The sequence below is a fragment of the Leguminivora glycinivorella genome, chromosome 4 (genome assembly GCF_023078275.1).
Source record: "Leguminivora glycinivorella isolate SPB_JAAS2020 chromosome 4, LegGlyc_1.1, whole genome shotgun sequence".
Classification (NCBI taxonomy): Eukaryota; Metazoa; Arthropoda; class Insecta; order Lepidoptera; family Tortricidae; genus Leguminivora; species Leguminivora glycinivorella.
In genome coordinates this window covers 14,452,187-14,470,253 of record NC_062974.1, presented here as the reverse complement: position 1 = coordinate 14,470,253, position 18,067 = coordinate 14,452,187, and the positions used below count along the sequence as shown (strand labels likewise).

General features: G+C 38.8%; 1 protein-coding gene across 5 annotated transcripts in view; it reads left to right on the top strand.

Annotated features, from left to right (window-relative positions):
• Nucleotides 1-507: 507 nt before the first annotated feature.
• LOC125225082 (protein grainyhead) overlaps nucleotides 508-18,067 on the top strand; it is a 179,963-nt gene continuing 162,403 nt past the window's right edge. For 2 of the 5 annotated variants that reach the window (XM_048128611.1, XM_048128610.1), the window contains exons 1-2: nucleotides 508-859; nucleotides 2,978-3,608. In XM_048128611.1, coding sequence (XP_047984568.1) covers nucleotides 3,046-3,608 — 563 coding nt within the window. In that variant the 5' untranslated portion in view covers nucleotides 508-859; nucleotides 2,978-3,045. Of the gene's footprint in view, nucleotides 860-2,521; nucleotides 2,542-2,812; nucleotides 2,842-2,977; nucleotides 3,609-18,067 lie in introns of those variants that run through there. The other 3 variants (XM_048128607.1, XM_048128608.1, XM_048128609.1) reach the window with 3 other exon arrangements.

Sequence of the window (18,067 nt, the reverse complement as noted above, 5' to 3'; positions counted from 1 at the left end):
CAAGCTAAAAAGCAAAGTTATATTTTTTGTAAATATTTATGATTCAATTCAAAATGTTGAGAAAGTGCCATTTTATCCATCTTTTGAGCGTCAATTCTACCAGCCAGATTTTGGGCACCAAGTTGAATTTGTATGTAATAACTTTGCACTCTTGTGGTTAAAATGCCAGTTTGTCATTTGGTTTTGAAGTATCAAAATAGGCCTTTTTACCAGTTGGTGTGGTGAAAAATATCTCTTGATCTTAACGTTGTTTTGATCGATATTTAACCAAATAAGCTGCTATAACTTGTCTCGAAAGTCCGATAAGGGAAGTTGCGTAAAGTTGGGTAATTCCATGCGTCGCAGGTCACAGTTTTGTAACGACTCGCGACTGCAGCCGCGCCGCGACCGTTGCCTCAGGCGGCGCGTCGCCGGCGTCGGACACCGTCCACCATTACCATTATGTATGTATCTCTTATGAGAATTAAACTAACAAGATCTAATATAAATAAATTGTTCAAATTTAAGCGACAGGTTAACCTTATTATATTTGTAAATAAGGAGGATGAGTCTCGAGATAAACACAATTTTATTCACAGGTCATAATCGTAAATTTAAACGGCGCTGGCGGGAAATCGCTGTGGCACCCTGGACATCGTCTCCGGGTAGGAGGGTCAGTCAGCATGCGTGGAAGATAAATTCGTCGTTTTGGTGCGTGCGTGTAGCGCGGCGGGGGCGGCGCGGGGAGGCGGGCGCGGCGCCGGGCCGCGGAGGCTGCTGCGCTCAGAGCACCTGCGCCCGCGCTCCGTAGCGCCGCACGTCGCGTGCTCAGTCCCCGCGCCCGCGTCCCGCGCCGCGTAGCGTCGCGACGCCACCCACGGTACGTAACGCCGGCGCGTCGGGGTCGGCCGGCCGCGCGTCCACCACTGCGCCGCGCCAGCGCCGCTTGTTGGCGCACTCGGCTGCCGCCGGCCGGTTTTGTAATTTCGCCGGGTGGGCCGTGACGTCACGATACTAGTTTGACGCGCGTGCGTGACGGCCTGCGCCAGGACGCCCGCGCCGCCGCCGCCCCCGATGAACCAGACCAGTGCTATGACGTGCTCGCTGATCTCAAAAGTGTCTCCCGGTGCTCGCGGTTCCCAATAGTCCACAGGTCGTCGTCGTCGTTAGATGTGAACCCTTCACGGGTTCTCTAGATGTATTTAGATTCTAAAACACCTCTTTGTTTTGATTCGGCTGGGTAGGAATGGCCGTCGATTTCCAATAAGCACTCTTATGAGATTAACAAATATAAATAATCTTAATTTTCTACTCGAAATAAAAAGGCAGGCCGCGATATCCATGTGTAACGAGCGTGTGTGCTGTACGTGTAGCTACATAGGTATGTCCGCGCAGACAGGCCATATTTGCCAGCGTGTGTGAGTGAATTACGTTCATTTCTTGCTGTATCGATATGCCGGCGAGCTTCGTGCATGCTGAGAGTGTGTGCGACTCGCACACTGGCGAGGCTCGGCGGCTCCGCGGCAAAGCCTTTTTGTAATTTTATTTTTCCTCCTGCAGAGAGGCAATGGCGCTTGCCTGCGCAGGCATTACTGGTGGTACCTAATGGCAAGGTCGCCGTCTTGGAATTTCAGAAAGTCAAATGACTAGGCGGCGACATTAACGAGAACATTATTACTCGATAACACATTCGGATTAACTCGAGTTTAGTGTTGTTTAAATAGTAACAGTCATAAAATGTTACAAATTGGTACCGACAAATAAACAAAAATATTGATATAAAACAATAGGTAGCTACGAGTACTTTTACTTCGTTGTCACAAATAGTCAGTAAATAGTTCAAAACATTGGGCTACTTATATTTTACCTATATGTATTTGCTTATCTATGTATATTCTGCAAGGAATCATTTTGGATTCTTATAAGTGCAAGGCAACCATATCAGGTAGACAGACAAAGAGAATTTTAAATCGTGAAGATAGAGAAACTGACCGATTCACTACTATTTCACTCGAACAGCCAGTAGCGCATATTCTCTTTCCTTTTCGCGCGATGGCAGCCTCCCGGCTGCATCGAGAGGGCAATATTTATCTTTTTATATAAGTAGTATCCCTTACGATAATGGAACTTCGTTTTATATTTTCCGATAAAATGTATAAGTTTAAATAATGGGTCTTTATTTTCTGTTCACGCCACTACAATTTTGGATCGGGAAACGTAGTACCTTAATTGTTATATATTTTGGTTCACTTCAGTTTAATTCATGAACTTATCTAATACTCGGTAATCTCATCAGATTCCAGTTTGCAAGTCCAGTTGTATCGAACGAGTTTACAATTTGGCCTACACAATAAAATGTAACCTGATGTATTAGGTGCATACTGTTGTTGTTTGACAGGCACGTGGTACAATAGTTACCAGTTTGTACCGTACGGGCGCGGTGGTCGGAGCGGCCGAGGGCGGCTTCTGAACGAGTTCGGGCGCTTCGGCGTCAGGTGCCTCGATACGAGTTCTTCTAACTGGACTCGCATCAGCTGTTGCCGTGTCACCCTTAGCTCACCCGTATGCTATCTCGATTGTTATAGAGCACTTTCAAAGTGAAGCGATTTCATTTGTTCGTTTTAGTGTTTGTTATTATTTCAAAGCAACGATTTTTTAGGTACATGCTTATATGTGCCTAAAATGTGTTTAACTTTCTTTGTCAGATTGTTTGTTTATTTTGTTACTAATACTACTATTCTTCGCCTGTGGTCTAAAACTTATCACGTTGTTTTCTCCGTTATGTTTCCTGAACAAAAGAGTTCAACGCGTCATTGTAGCTGTAGCATGGGCACGTCATAGTACTGGACATTATTAACAAATGTAAAAATTGACAGTTAACGCAATTCTAACCAATAATGAAATACAAAAAGACTATAATATTAATTACAAGTGTTTTAAATGTATCATAAACTTTAGTTTCTCAAGCAGACTCATCCAATGTGGGAAATTATTTCAGAAGTTGAAATTGGGGGAGTCAAATTGTTACGCGGGGTGCTGGTGAGTGCGGCCTCCCCCCGCGGCGCCATGTCCGCCGTGTCGCCGGTGCCGCTGGTACCGGAGCGCAGCCCCCCCGCCTCTCCCGCCTCCGCGCCGCGCTCTCCCGCGCCCGCGCACGCCGTGCTCGCCACCATGACGCCCGTGCAGCCCGCGCACGCGCACCACGCGCACCACCCGCACCCCCACGACTACTACCCGCACAAAGTCGAGATGGACTCCGACGACGGGTACCCGCCCGAGGCGCACTCCTACCGGCACTCGCCGCACGAGCTCGCCGCATACGCGCCCGACAACAAGGTGCCCGTGCAGCCCGACGTTTACGACCAGGGCATGGATTCCATAGACGAGAAAACTCCGATTGATCTCATTTACGAAGACGAGAAACAGACTGTAATATACACGACGACGCCGGACCAGAAGCGCGTGGAGATGATCAGCGGGCAATTGGAAGATGGCCAGCTGGTGAGCGGCGGCGGGCAGCTGGTGGACGGCGGCGTGTCGGTGGTGGTGGGCGCGCCCGGGCAGGGCACGGTGCTGGTGCTGGCCGACCACGTCGTCGATGAGCTCGGACAAGTCATCACGATACCCAGGTCAGTTCATTTTTACAAGCTTTTATTCAACTTGCCGTGTTAGTATGGGTCAAAACGTAGAAGCAAAATTTGACCCATTCGGTTTCCAATTGAGCTGAAATTTGGCACACATAATATGTAAATCAGGGAGCTGATCTGATGATGGAGCAGAAATGTGGTCATAGGAACTCTGTTATGAAATGTCGTGTCCCCATCGAGTAAGGGTTTTTTTAGAAAAGTATCGGAGATCAGTAGATAACTGTTGAAAGAAAGGTACTTACAGTCGGCGATAAAAGCTTGTGCCAAAAATGGTTGTCTATTGTTTGCCCGACAGTCATTTAACATAATATTCATATGCCCGAATCTAACTTGCCTGAATTTCATTTGCCCGAATGATTTGTTTACCATAAAAATTGTATGACATACTGGTTGTTTATCCGAACATTACCTTCCATAATCATACAATGCCATACTATTTGTTAGCCATATTATTAAGTGCAATAATATGGTTTAATATAATATTCAAACGCCATAAGAAATTATTGCCATATTAATTGTTGCCCATATTATTACCTAACCTACTTTCTGATAGCAGTTTCAGGTCATAGTTCTAACCTAACCTAACCTACTTTTCAAGCAGTTTCATTTTCCAGGGGGTCACAGTTCTAACCTAACCTAACCTACTTTCTGATAGCAGTTTCATTTTCCAGGGGTCACAGTTCTAACCTAACCTAACCTACTTTCTGATAGCAGTTTTATTTTCCAGGGGGTCACAGTTCTAACCTAACCTAACCTACTTTCTGATAGCAGTTTCATTTTCCAGGGGGTCACAGTTCTAACCTAACCTAACCTACTTTTCAAGCAGTTTCATTTTCCAGGGGTCACAGTTCTAACCTAACCTAACCTACTTTCTGATAGCAGTTTTATTTTCCAGGGGTCACAGTTCTAACCTAACTTAACCTACTTTCTGATAGCAGTTTCATTCTCTAGTGCTTCTAGTAGTGTCGTCTCTGTGATAATTACGAATTTATGATTCATATTGATGATTCTGCCAAATCACATTATGGAAATTGACTTTTCTGGTCGCTAATTTGGATGACTATATTTTTTGGGGGTATCCCGCCAAAAATATATTTTTTGGCAAAAAAACTTATTTTACTACTTCGCTCCATTCTCACTCAATAGTAGTCAATAGCTATTTTTTTCTCAAGATAAGTTCAGAGATAAGTATGGTAATCCGGTCGCTATAATGACGTCGCATTATTATTATGAAATATTTTAAACACATTTTTATGTGATGCAATTATTGTTAAATTTAAGTCAGCCTTAGGAAGGCTAAACAGATAACTTATAAACAACTTTAATATGAGAGGCAGCCTTAATTGTATATGCGAATCATTTTCACCTCTGTTCAAGAGGATACGATTACGAATTAAATAAGGAAACAATAGATACCTAATATACCTATACACGCGACCGCGTCGACCACGGTTTATGGCCCGTTATCAAATTTCGAATAAAACAAGATTAACTCTAAATAGTCGTGGTTACGTCGTATTTTATTGCCTAGATTTATGAGACGGCATCGAAATATCGCGTTGCCAGGTGGTTTAACAGATTCAAGATGGGAAATTCCATCTCAGCGGATACAACTGAGTATTAGGTATAAAGTAAAATAAAACTTTTAATTTATTACATGTTATTTATCTCGCTGCAATTTGGTATGCTTAATGTAAATTGCTTTTTTTTATTCGAACACGGCATGGGTCTTAACAAATATTAAGCAGTGTGTGAAATCCAGTTGAAATATGTTTAATTGTGGTTTATAATCACCATACTTGTCTCATGCATAGTGTTTAAACAAAAATCATATCGGCTGCCTTTTGTAAACCCTGAGAATTTTTGATTCTATGGGTGCTCGTCTGACATAAAACTGATGTGAGTTTTTTTTCCACCGTTTGTGTGGTGGCAGATATTTCGGAAACGGATAACAAAAATCATTATGTCTACAAGGGTGCAAAGTAATTTCATACAAAATTTAATTTGATGTACGAAGCTGGCTGATAGAATTGACCTTTACATGATTCATTTGAATCATAAATGTCTAAAACTTTATGGATTTTATTTAATTTGATGTTTTAGAGTCTGTATTTTCCTCGTGTTCGAGTGGTGTAAAATTGTGTGTTGCATTTGGTGGTAAAATATGTGGGCATGGTTTAATATTGGAATCTTTTGCTTGCTCGGGTATCGGCACGAACGGTTAAATAACAACTTTGGCCCCTTGTGAGACAAATAACTACCTAATATGCAAACGCAATACAAAAAAAAAGCATGAAATATGCGATGTAAAATCAAACATGTATAGTATTCAATTTTAACTATAAAACTCCCGTGAGACTCAAACATATTGAAAATATAGGCGGGGTCGTTAATCTATGGAAAAGATCCTCCGAAATGAGCGTTGTATCGATTTTAACACGTGAGTAACCCGCTTAAAATACATATTTTAAATATGTATGTATCTATAATTCTATAGTATTCGTTTATGGATATGTTTAATAATGTTTATGTTTTCATAAACTTTTCTAATCACTATAGGCAATAGTTATATCCATATTTGTGTCGTTTTCAAGCCAAAGGTACCACTTGGTCGCAGATTCAAGACGCAAAGAATGAACTGGCCCCGTAGGCGAATGGCATTTCTGCGACGCCAAATGCCGCAGAAATGCAGTCTGGCTCTGTCGCGCCAATACGCAAGAGCGATAGAGATAGATTGCATTTCTGCGGCGTTTGGTGTCGCAGAAATGCCATTCGGCTACGGGGCCTAGGTACCTTTAACCTTACCAACGTCACAATTGCTTAGACTTACTCACGGGTGTACCAACCAATCATATCGCTCAGTTTGTTCTCTCTCGTTTATTTTAATTACACACTTGTCATGTACCATAGATGATCATTTGATCATTGCATATGTAATACACATTAACTTTCGGATCGGCATTGTAACAGCATTCTGGACTTCTATGCTGGAACCCCGAAACAGTATCCCACAATCGTCGAGATCTAAGTAGGTATATTTTACTAGTTTAGCACAGGTTGCACTTGCACTGATAACGATCACAGGTGTGATGTGTGTTACTGCGCAGTCAGGCGACGCAACTTCGTGTTAGGTACTAGCAAATACATACTAGGATGTAACAAGAAGCTCGTTAATTGTCAATTTGCGTTAGCGCATTAGCAAACTGGAGAAATAATCATCGCGCCTACTTAAAAACTAATTAGAGTTCATAACAAAAATGTTATACGCCAGGTTATTATATGCAGTTGAAATAATGTTAGTTGCATGCTATGGAAAGGCCTTGCGGATTATGTATGCAGGCTAGTGATACCGATGCGAGATTAAGGCTTTAGAGCCGGGCAATTAAGTACCCTTTAGCAACTTCCGCGTTTTGGAGATTGCTGGCATGCGAGTATTATTAATTAAGTATTAATTAAGGTGAGTGCCAGGACAGAATGACGCCCGTGATTAATGGACAATGAAGCTTGATGACCGGGCAATTCAAAAGACATAAGAACTGGCTGCCTTGCCTGGATATTGCTAAACATAAACTTACGCCTGTGTTTCCAAAAGGGGTAGGCAGAGCCTATGAAACTGCTCAAGTTTCAGTGACACAGCAATTAAGGGATTGAAAGAAAACGAAATCGTCTGAGCAGTCGACTGTCCGTTTCATGCGTATCTGGGGGGGGAGGGCGAAGCATATGGGTGATATGGGTTCAATTATGATGTGATGATGATGATGTTCAATTGTGATCCATTTTAACACGACTATCGTTGTACACAATATAATGGACACATTTCGTCATCCAGAAAAAATAAATCCAGATCAGATCATCTGCCATTATAATTACCCAAAATAAGACACCTAATTTGTTTTGCAGAAATTAAGAAACAGTAAACCAAGTTATCGCCAGGTTGCCGTTTAGGTACCTAATTTGTTTGACGCTGTGGCATTGATAGATAGTGTCTACTATATTTAAGGCACTAGTACTACAGCAAAAGTGGTCAGTGGGTATGGCTAGGAGGTTGGCGCTAGTGTTTGTTCTGTTCTGAAGCCTGCAGCATAACGGTCGTGCTAGGAGCGGCGCGTGGGCGGAGCGACGCGTTCACCTTGAACTTGCGAGGGCCCGCGGCGCGCCGCTCCCGAGCCGATCACATTTCGATGCTGTGATGTAGCCGTGGCCAAACCGTCGATACCAATACTTATTAAAAGGAAGGGGGACAATCGATTCTCCATACAAATCTAGTCCACGTTTTTCTCCCAGGATATCATGCAAAATTACCTCTTATGTTTACAGAATTTCATGTATTTTAATTAAAGCGAAGTACATCTTTTGTTTAATTTTTCCAATGATTAAGAATTATTTTTTCAATAAGCCAAAGAGAAACAAACAGATGAAACAGCACATCAAATTGTCCAGTAATGTCAATATCCAGGGAGGAAAAGGTCTACATTTGTGTGTTGTCTACCGTTTAAAAGCTGTTTTTCTCTTTCGTGTTAACGACAAGTGTGTCGCTTAACTTCAGAAGTGGGTAAATCCATTCGGCTATAAGGTTGATTATCTCTAAGATCATATTATATTTTTTATATAATCAACCTTATAGCAGAATGGATTTACTCACTCTTGAAGTTAAGCGACACAAGTACCGTTCTTAACTCTTTAAATACCCATAGGCATATCAGGATGTTATAAAAAACCGTCTTATATTTATCGGGCGTCCACAAAACATCGGCATCGTCTTATCAAAATAGTCCGACGTGCTAACAATCTCTAAATAGAAAACACGTTTGCGTAAATTTTACCATTTGAATCACAGTATCATATTTAACTCATAAGGTTTTCGCTAAACATTGCTTTATACTGATTTTGGAACAAGACAAATAATAATTTAATATTGACTTAAGGAAAATCCAATCCATACTTAGCCAAATCTTACTTTCTGACTCTTTTCGAGAAAGTTTATTGTGCCTAATTGACAGTCAGACGGACGGGACGGTAAAAAAACTATGGTATATTTTAATTCTTAGTTTGGATTAATCATCTCCATTAAAGGGAACTTGACTTTGCTATTAGCTTGCCTATTCTGAGTATCGATGAATATCTTAATAGTTATCGAACTCAACACGTAGATGTTCTTTTCATGTTTCTGTTAAATATTTAAAATTTACAGTTATTCACTAAAATGCATTGACATACATATTATATAGGAAAACTTCCAGAGTAACTATTAATAAACCGTGCTCTAATGTGTATGGTACTACTTTCCAGTATTATGAGTAGATACCAATCGTCTAATGAACTCGAATGAATACGACAAGTAAGAATAATAATTCTTGATATAATAGCTTGAATTGTCTAGCATTTATACACTTACAATGAGCTGAGTTTATAAGCGGCCCTCGTTAGATCAGATAGGTATCTTAATAGTGAAGCTCCGTCATGTGAATACCTCGGCCCCCATTTTGACCCTCCCATTAAGTCTTTATTGGGTCTTTTGTCTGTATTGGGTTTCATAGACTTAATTATGCAGGTAATAATACTACCTAACAAAATGTCTAGTCTTATAGTTATAGCACTTATAGCTTAGGGTTAGCTTATTTCTATCGCTTCTCGTCTTGTAGGCTAGTGTCAGTGAGTCGTTATATAACTGAGCATGCCGTATCTGGATACAATAACTCTGAGAGCGAGATGACGCGTACAATCCTCGGCTTTGGCCTCGACCCCGCGCTCATGGACATTGTACACATGGCGACCTTTCCACGCTTTAACACATGAAAAAACATTCGACAGTGGAAAATAATGAAGATTGGACTTCATTTCTCTCTTGTTACGAAACCAATAGTAGTGTTCCAATGACCGTAATAAATAAGGCTTTAACGTATCTCGGTCCACTAACTAAGATCGTATAATTATAACCATAATCGGTCGCCGTTCCTACGCAAATCCTCCTATTTTGTGTACACACAGGTCTTCGGGTCTCAATGCTTAGTCGCAGTACGGTCGACGTTTAGTCGCGGCGACCCAAATGGGGACGATTGGTAACAGGCACAAATGGTCACAGAAGTGACAGAAGTGTGCACTACGCGTGCACACATTGTTACCGTTTGGCGACTACTTTCCCAAAATCATTCGTTCATTTCATTCTTTTCAAATGGCGACTGTCAGAGACGTCAAAGTAAAAAGAAATAAAATCATTTGACATTAAAATGTAATGGCGTAAGAATTTGTTAAAGATAAATATTGTTTGCATTTGTAATATAATGTGGGCTAATTACCATGGCCAATTAAATTGCTCGAGTGATTTCATAAAATAAGTCTAAATTTATCAACGCGCCATCAATTTACCTCAGTTTAACCAGTAATAATATTATTGACTACTCGGTGTTTGCGTGTTATGTATATTGATTGGTGAAGTTTTAGTGCTCCGGTGCATATACTATACTGAAATAATAAAAATAATGCCTAGAAAACCAATAAAGTTGTTAAAATATGGATTAAGACGGTAATATTCCATGTAAAAAACAGTCGCCAAACGGTCACCAAACGGTCGACAAACGGTCGCAAAATGGTCGCAGCGTACACGCGTGACCGAAAGCAGTGAATATTTATTATATTTTCAAAATGGCTTCTTGTATTAATTTTTTCCAGGTATCCTCAAACTTTATAAACAATTAAATATGCCGTCGTACTCAGTTGCCCTCACTAAAGAAGATTAAAAAAATTGTAACGTGCGTACCGAGCTGCTGGGTTGTAAAGGATCGGGGATCATATTATTATGGTCTTCTATAGAGCAACTAGTATTTTGCGGCATTTCACAATTGACACTTGTTGAAGTAGTCGTCATTAATATTACTATCAACATTAATTTCAGCGATCTGTACTTCTTTTGTCAAGATTTTTGTATAGATAAGTGTCTACAAATTTGTAATGTTAAAGAGACATAAATAAAACGTAGTAGAGTAAATAATGTGTTTTTTTTGTAACCCAAACAAAATACTTGTAGATACGAGTGCGGAAAAGAGGAAAATCGATACGAGTAGCGATAAATTAATACACGAACGAAGGGAGTGTTTTAAATCGACACGAGTTGTGAATGTCCTTTTCGCACGTGTATCGTACGACGATTTTCAGTACCTAAATCTAAGCTAAGAGTTTCGACCAGACAAGAAATGAATCATTGCTTGATTTGCTCGCACTACTGCGTTAAAAAAAGCAGCATCTGTACTGAAAAAACTATCATTGCGCAACAGAAATTCTATTAATATCACAGTAAATACTCTATTTCATTTGATTCCTACTTTTATTGTGTAAAGCAACACTACACTTCATTTTTATCAATAAGAATTAAAAATTATATATTTAATACATTAAGTAACTATAAAGTGCTTATCTATTTGTATTATCATTCTGCACTTTTCTTAACTTTCCCACATTTCTATAAAATGTCGAAGAGTGCTTAAATGGTCGTCGTCGTTTATTATTATTTAATTCGCTCATATTTAAATGATTCAAAGCAACCAGTCCACAACTTCACAAGACAGTTTGAGAAACCTTCGTATTTCAGATTGTCATTTGCGGATACAGTGGTTTAGGAGCAGTTCGGTAATCAGACCTACACATGTGTGTACAAATTCTGTCAATGTCACTGTCAGAAACCGTTCTGACAGTGACAATGACAGCCACAAATTCGTCCACATGTTGTTACCGTTATGTGTGCAAACGTCGACTAATAAAGTGTCGTTAAAAGTCATTCTGACAGTGACATTGACAGCCACAAATTCGTACACATTTTGTTACCGTAACGAGTGCACACGACGACTACATTTTGTTATTGTATCAATACGGTCGCATTGTTTGCACGACGTTACCACGCGTTATGTCACATTTGACAGTTAGTTACTGATTTGAAGATTTTGCGACTGAAATGGTTGTATGGGTTATTTATTACCTTACATATGTCATTATTTTCTGAAGCGCTGGTAGCCTAGAGGTAAGTGCGTGCAACTTTCGTTCTGGAGGTCGCGGGTTCGAACCCCGGCTCGCACCAATGAGTTTTTCACTTATGTGCGAAATGTCATTTGATATTTGCCAGTTGCTTTTCGGTGAAGGAAAACATCGTGAGGAAACCGGACTAATTCCAATAAGGTCTGGTTACCCTTCGGGTTGGAAGGTCAGATGGCAGTAGCTTTCGTAAAACTAGTGCCTACGCCAAATCTTGGGATTAGTTGTCAAAGCGGACCCCAGGCTCCCATGAGCCGTGGCAAATGCCGGGATAACGCAAGGAGGATGATGATGTCATTATTTTCTGAAGCTAGTCCGTATTCATTATTTCAATATTCTCAAATCAATCCATGAGTCACCGTCTTATAAGGTTCGGTGTCCAGTGGGAGCGGTCCAACTATTTCAAATAGGGTATTGTGTGCTGATAATTACAATAAGTTTTCAAAATGGAAAAGTTTCCAGTAGAGAAAACAAAAAGCGTCGATATGGATTGGTTGGTAGGTCGAGTGATAAAAAGTCGGCTGGATCGTTTAGGCGGGAGGCTGCGTTCGCCGCCTCCAACACTTTAATGATGACTTTTTGTTGAGAAGCGGCTTTTAATACAAGCTAAAAGCGATTTTTATTTTTGATTGAAACTCATTTCATTATAATACTCTTATCATACTAAACATTCACATTAAACAAGCGTGTTTATGAGCTTTAAAATGCATTTCCCATTTTATTTCATACGGTATTTCTACCTTGTTGACTAATTATAGTTAAGTAGCATTTTTAAAACAATATTGGAATCAGGAAAATAATCAAAGCAAAATAGTGGTGCTCAACACGGGTGTAAACATATTAGGAAAAAAGGATTAGGTACTTTTGTGTTTTTTCGCAAAAAATAATGCAAGAAAATAAAAGCGATTGCAATTTATGAGCAAACCCAGGATAGAACACTAAAAAAATCAATCATAATGATTTTTTAAACCTATGATCTACCTAAAATGGTAGCAAATTTATATGAATATATTTCATCAGTAACACTATCTGGTAACATAACAAGTAGTCGTATTAGTGCATGGGGTGGGAACAACCCATTTGAATCAATTTATATTCCAATCTCAGTAGTTTTTGTCCTAAAGTGTCATAACTGCCAATGCTGAAATCGCTACCGGCGTTGACTTGCCAACGAAGGTTTCTCCTAAGGGCGACAGGCTGCGTGTCCCTCGCCCCCTCCCTCGCACTCCCCCCTCGCACTCCCCCCTCGCCCCTCCCGCGCCGTGAAGCCTTATTTTACTGCCTCATCGAGCGGCCGGCGAGCCCTCGAGATGAGCGCTGTGCCTTTTTGCCCCCAATCATTATTTAATGTAATTATCTGCCCAGTAAACAACTTTTTTCTGAAATCTTAACAGTTATGAATATTTTTTATTCGAATTTTGTGTTTCTCCCGAGTCATTATTTGTGCGGTCGTGAATGTAATTAAGGTCGAGAAAATTTTGCAAAACCTTGCTCACAATACATATAACGACGCCGCAGTACCTACATCAATCATTAATCAAACTGAAAGTAACAATTCGACTAACTAAAAGTTAAGTAAGACTTAATTCATGTTTAGTTCGTACAGTTTGTTTTTTACTTTTTATTACCTAGAGTACGTAAATTTGTGCAAAACGCCAATAATAATTACACATTATACCATACAAAAAGAGACTCATGGTTTTACGCGAAAATATCTCAAGAGACAGGGTCAACAAACTCGTGAAAGTGGGAGACATTAAGCTCTTAGCAAAAGACATCAACGGGGTCTCGCACTCCCGGACAGCGCGGGCCGGGCCCATTCCGCGCGGGTTATTCTCGATACACGCGTTCAACATTGTACAACATTGTAATAAATATACTGACGTATTTTTGAAAACAAACATTATAATTTGTATACTTTCCTAATTTATTTATTAAAAAAACTAGTTACTGTTAGCAAATGAATTGTTGATTGCATACGATAAGTCAAATGAAATAAAAGTAAGTACCTACCTATGTATCTCAAGATATCAGTTGTCAGTCGCCAGAACTCAATTGTATAAATACAATACGATGACGTTCCAATGTTGTTAATTTAGTAAATGACAAATATCTACTAAATTAGAAGCACTTGCTATTGTAACTGTAAGCGTTTTTGTTTTATTTTATTTTGTTTTTTCGTATTGCACCCATTTCGAAGGTATCCTATTGCATCTCAGGGAACATTGCTGATCGAAAGTCGATTTTGACAATCCTGTTACTACAATACATGTAATTACGTATAACATCATTATCCGTTGCAAGAAGGTATGATATTAGTTATTGCGTAACTTTAAGTCTATTTTTAACCGACTTCAAAAAAGGAGGAGGTTCTCAATTCGACAATGTTTTTTTTTTTTTTTTTTTGTATGTATGTTACTCGATATCTCCGAGAATCGTGGGCCGATTTTCAAAATTTTTTTTTTGATCGAACGGGTATAACTCCGAGATGGTCTCATTGGCACCAAGTCGGGGTGTGATGATGGGATCTTGGAGAAATCGAGGGAACTCTTTAAATGTTATGGGCACATGTAATGTTTTTTGTGTATTTTTCAAAGGTACACCAGTATTTGCGCCTGATGGTAATAATTTTATGTGGCTGAGCTGATGATGGAAGGTCAACTCCTCAATGGTTAGGAGTTAAAGGACAATTCTTTCACTACTGTACATATATTCGGACTGATACATATAATATCACTAGGAACCACTAAAAATCAACAAATAAATTAACTTTTTAACAAAAAATAAAACCGCCTTCAAAAAAAGCGTGTTACAAAACACGGAGAGACTAAAAAGCCAAAAATAATAAACCTTCGAATTCAGATTTCTTATCGGATTGCAATAATCTAAACATCCAAATTATAAACAAATCAATTATTTTTGGAGTCGGGGCCAGCCTGCGTATGGTTGGGTGGGGCAAACAGGAAATAGCAAGGCGACGAACAGGTCTGGTACCGACTACAAAAATAATTGATTTGTTTATAATTTGGATGTTTAGATTATTGCAATCCGATAAGAAATCTGAATTCGAAGGTTTATTATTTTTGGCTTTTTAGTTTCTCCGTGTTTTGTAACACGCTTTTTTTGAAGGCGGTTTTATTTTTTGTTAAAAAGTTAATATAATCGACTACTCTCTTAACTTTCAGGATGTTTATTTTATTTCATCAACCAACAGACTTCTTTTTGATGGATTTGCGCATGGCTGTTAAAATGCAAATAACTCTAATGCTGTACTAATTATCTCTAAACTAGGTATAACAGCATTGAAATATTTGATTTATTTCACCTTTGCTGGAATAGCCTTCGTGCATACGCTGGCGTGATCGGCAAATATGGCTCCTCCGTGATTCCACTATCGTGAATACCAAATCATTTTGTATTCGCTCGGTTTTCCGGGTAAGGTACAGCGGGGCAAATCTCGACTGGGGGACAATTGTAACTGATCCATTTTTTCCATTATTACACTACGGTGTTGAGTAGAACTCAACTGAACTATCTCTATCTATCCACTGAACACGCCTACCATATATAACCGGTAGACACTCTATTTAGTAATGAAAACATTGTAAAACAGTCGAGATTTGCCCCGCTGTACCTTAATAAGATTATCCTAGAGGAGTATTCGAACGTATATCGTGAAATTAAAATTAAATGGAAATTGTATTAGACGCATTTGCATTGTTTGTGAATTATGTGAGACTCACTGGCAAATGACATAGGTTTGATATCATAAAGTATTAGTCTGCCTTCTCTTCTCCATTTTTAAAACCTCAAGGGGTAACTTTATTTCCTCAAATATTAAATCTGAATATCTATATGCTGCATTCGAATATCGTTTACATAATATTGTATCCTAGCGTATCAGTTACGTAGTAGCGTAAGAAGTTAATATGTAATCTACTCTACTACTTAGTGCTACTGTTACTGATCTTGTGATTAAACGGATATAATTTATTTACTGTAGCAGTGAAACTGTAACTGCTGTAAACTTCCCCTTATATTCTCATAGAATTGTTGCTTCCAATAAGTACTGCGTTGATGATACTGATGAATATCATCACATGATACGTCCCTGATAACTATCGTCTTAACAATAACTAAAAATACCGTACCACATGTGTACTTAACGTACGAATATTTAAGCTTGTACTTTCTAAAAAAATTTAGGCTCTGAGTTTAATAAATTTGATATTTTTATCATTATTAAAAAGCCCAAGCGGTGTCGTCGGTTAAATCCAAAGTGTTTCATGTGATTCATGTCTAATTATTCCCACAACGCGAGCTTTGACCAATGACCATGAGGTCAGATAACCCTCAGGATTTTTCATTGACCACGCTTTTTGAACCAATTTAAAAATAGGCGACTTGTATTTGTAGTTGAAATTAAGGAGCATTAATTCAAGTGAATCTAATTTGACATGGTATTCTATACTGTACCTACACCGTGTTTTTTTTTGCTTTCCGTTAAATTCTACACGTTGTTAGGTTCATTATCAGGAACCACCTGCATATCACTTTTAGTTAAATTCGCAAAAGAATTTTTTTTATCGTTTTCGTACATAATAAATGAATTCATCAGTGTGAGAGACCCTTAAGGATAACATTCAAGTTAGTGTCAAGTGATTGATGGCACATGTCAAAACAAATAACATTAGGAAGTGGTAAAGTGCACAAACGCACACGTGTTCAGTAATTGTTTTTATTTTTTTAATAACTCTGTAACCGTAAGAGTTAAGACGCTAGTTTCTTAGAAAAATTAATTGTACTTGATCTAAGAAACCTTCGCTTAAAGTTAACGGAATTCAATAAAAACACGGTGTATTTTAAAACGTCAAGGACGTTATCCCAATACAAATACCTAACATACATATGAACGTGCCCAATTCAGAATGCTGTTTACAGAACTGATTGAAAACAAAAGTACACACATCTATTTTAAGTAAACCTGACTTCCTTAAACTGCATAGCGAGAACAGGTTTGCTAATGTTATGGTATTGTTAGAAGTTCAATGATAATTGTTCACCGAAAAACCAGTTGCCGACTTCTTAGAGATCACACAAACGTATCAGATCATGACCGCGTGTATAAACACAAAGTTCAGTATGTCCTTTAAAAATTAACGATCATCCTTTCTACCTGATGCCGCTGTCCGAGTGCAAATAAAAAACGGTTTCCCCGCGCAAAGGGTTCACTTCCCATCACATGGAGGCTGTGGTGTAGTGTAGGTACTCACGCACACGTGTGTACAGCAGCACACACACACTCGCCGCGCCGACGTCACTTTAGGCAGCGAGGCTCGCAGCGTCCGACAGAAATCTCGACGGGGGATAAAATTTCTTCCGACCGTGAGCATAACGTGGATCTGTCAAATTGAACAGTTTATTGATTATTCTTGGAACGTTGTCATTGTTGGAGGGTTCGTGAGAATTGAACTGTACCTACCCTCTGTTCATGGATATACATATATGCTCCATTAATTTAAATTTCATTTTCACAAAGAATGTACTAGTACATAATACGCAATATACGCAATACGCATCCCAATACGAGTAAAGTACGAAATATCAAATTATGATTTTGTGACGTATCTTTGGTATTTCTCCGCCGATTGTAGTGCAAGTATGTATAGAAAGTAGTCTGGTAGTCTATTTTAATATTGAATACTTTTTTTAAAGTATGTATGTATGTATGTATGTATAAACTCGATATTGTACAAAACACAAATATGACAGGATATACAGTACGAAGGCGAACTTATCCATTTAAGGGATTTCTTCCAGCTAACCTTTAAAAAAGTGCTAAGTGTAAAAGTATAAGTGTAAAAGTGCTTTTAAGCTAAAAGTGTCGTAGGTTAATGAAATGCTTAAACATACCTAAATTAAAATTTTAACTATGTAGTACTAGTAAAGTAAATAAAGTAAAGCAATAAATATAAAATCTTGTTTGTCACTCAGTATATCGAGCTCGTAATAGGTAGGTATCCCTAATAACAGTAATAACTAAGCCAAAAACGCTGCCGGAAAGATATTTTGAATTCAGCTGAATGTAGTAGGTATATACCTTTTTATAAGAACTAGGTAACTATTTTTTTATAGCAGGTTAATATCCAGCGAAAAGCGCTAATATTTTGTGAATACATGACCTACGAAGAACTTTACGCATACTACGAGTTGAGATCATTGCAGGATTAAGAAACGTATGTTCTTATTTCGAAAAAAAAGTCTACAACCAACGCAAAAATAAGACTAATGTGTTATAAGTTATAACGTGCACTTACCTAAGAACATTTGCATGAGTAGCACTACAAATACATAGTTAGGTATCGCTTGTCATGCTCGTGTTAATTACTTATGTAAAGTGAAAAATAAAAATTAAGCAT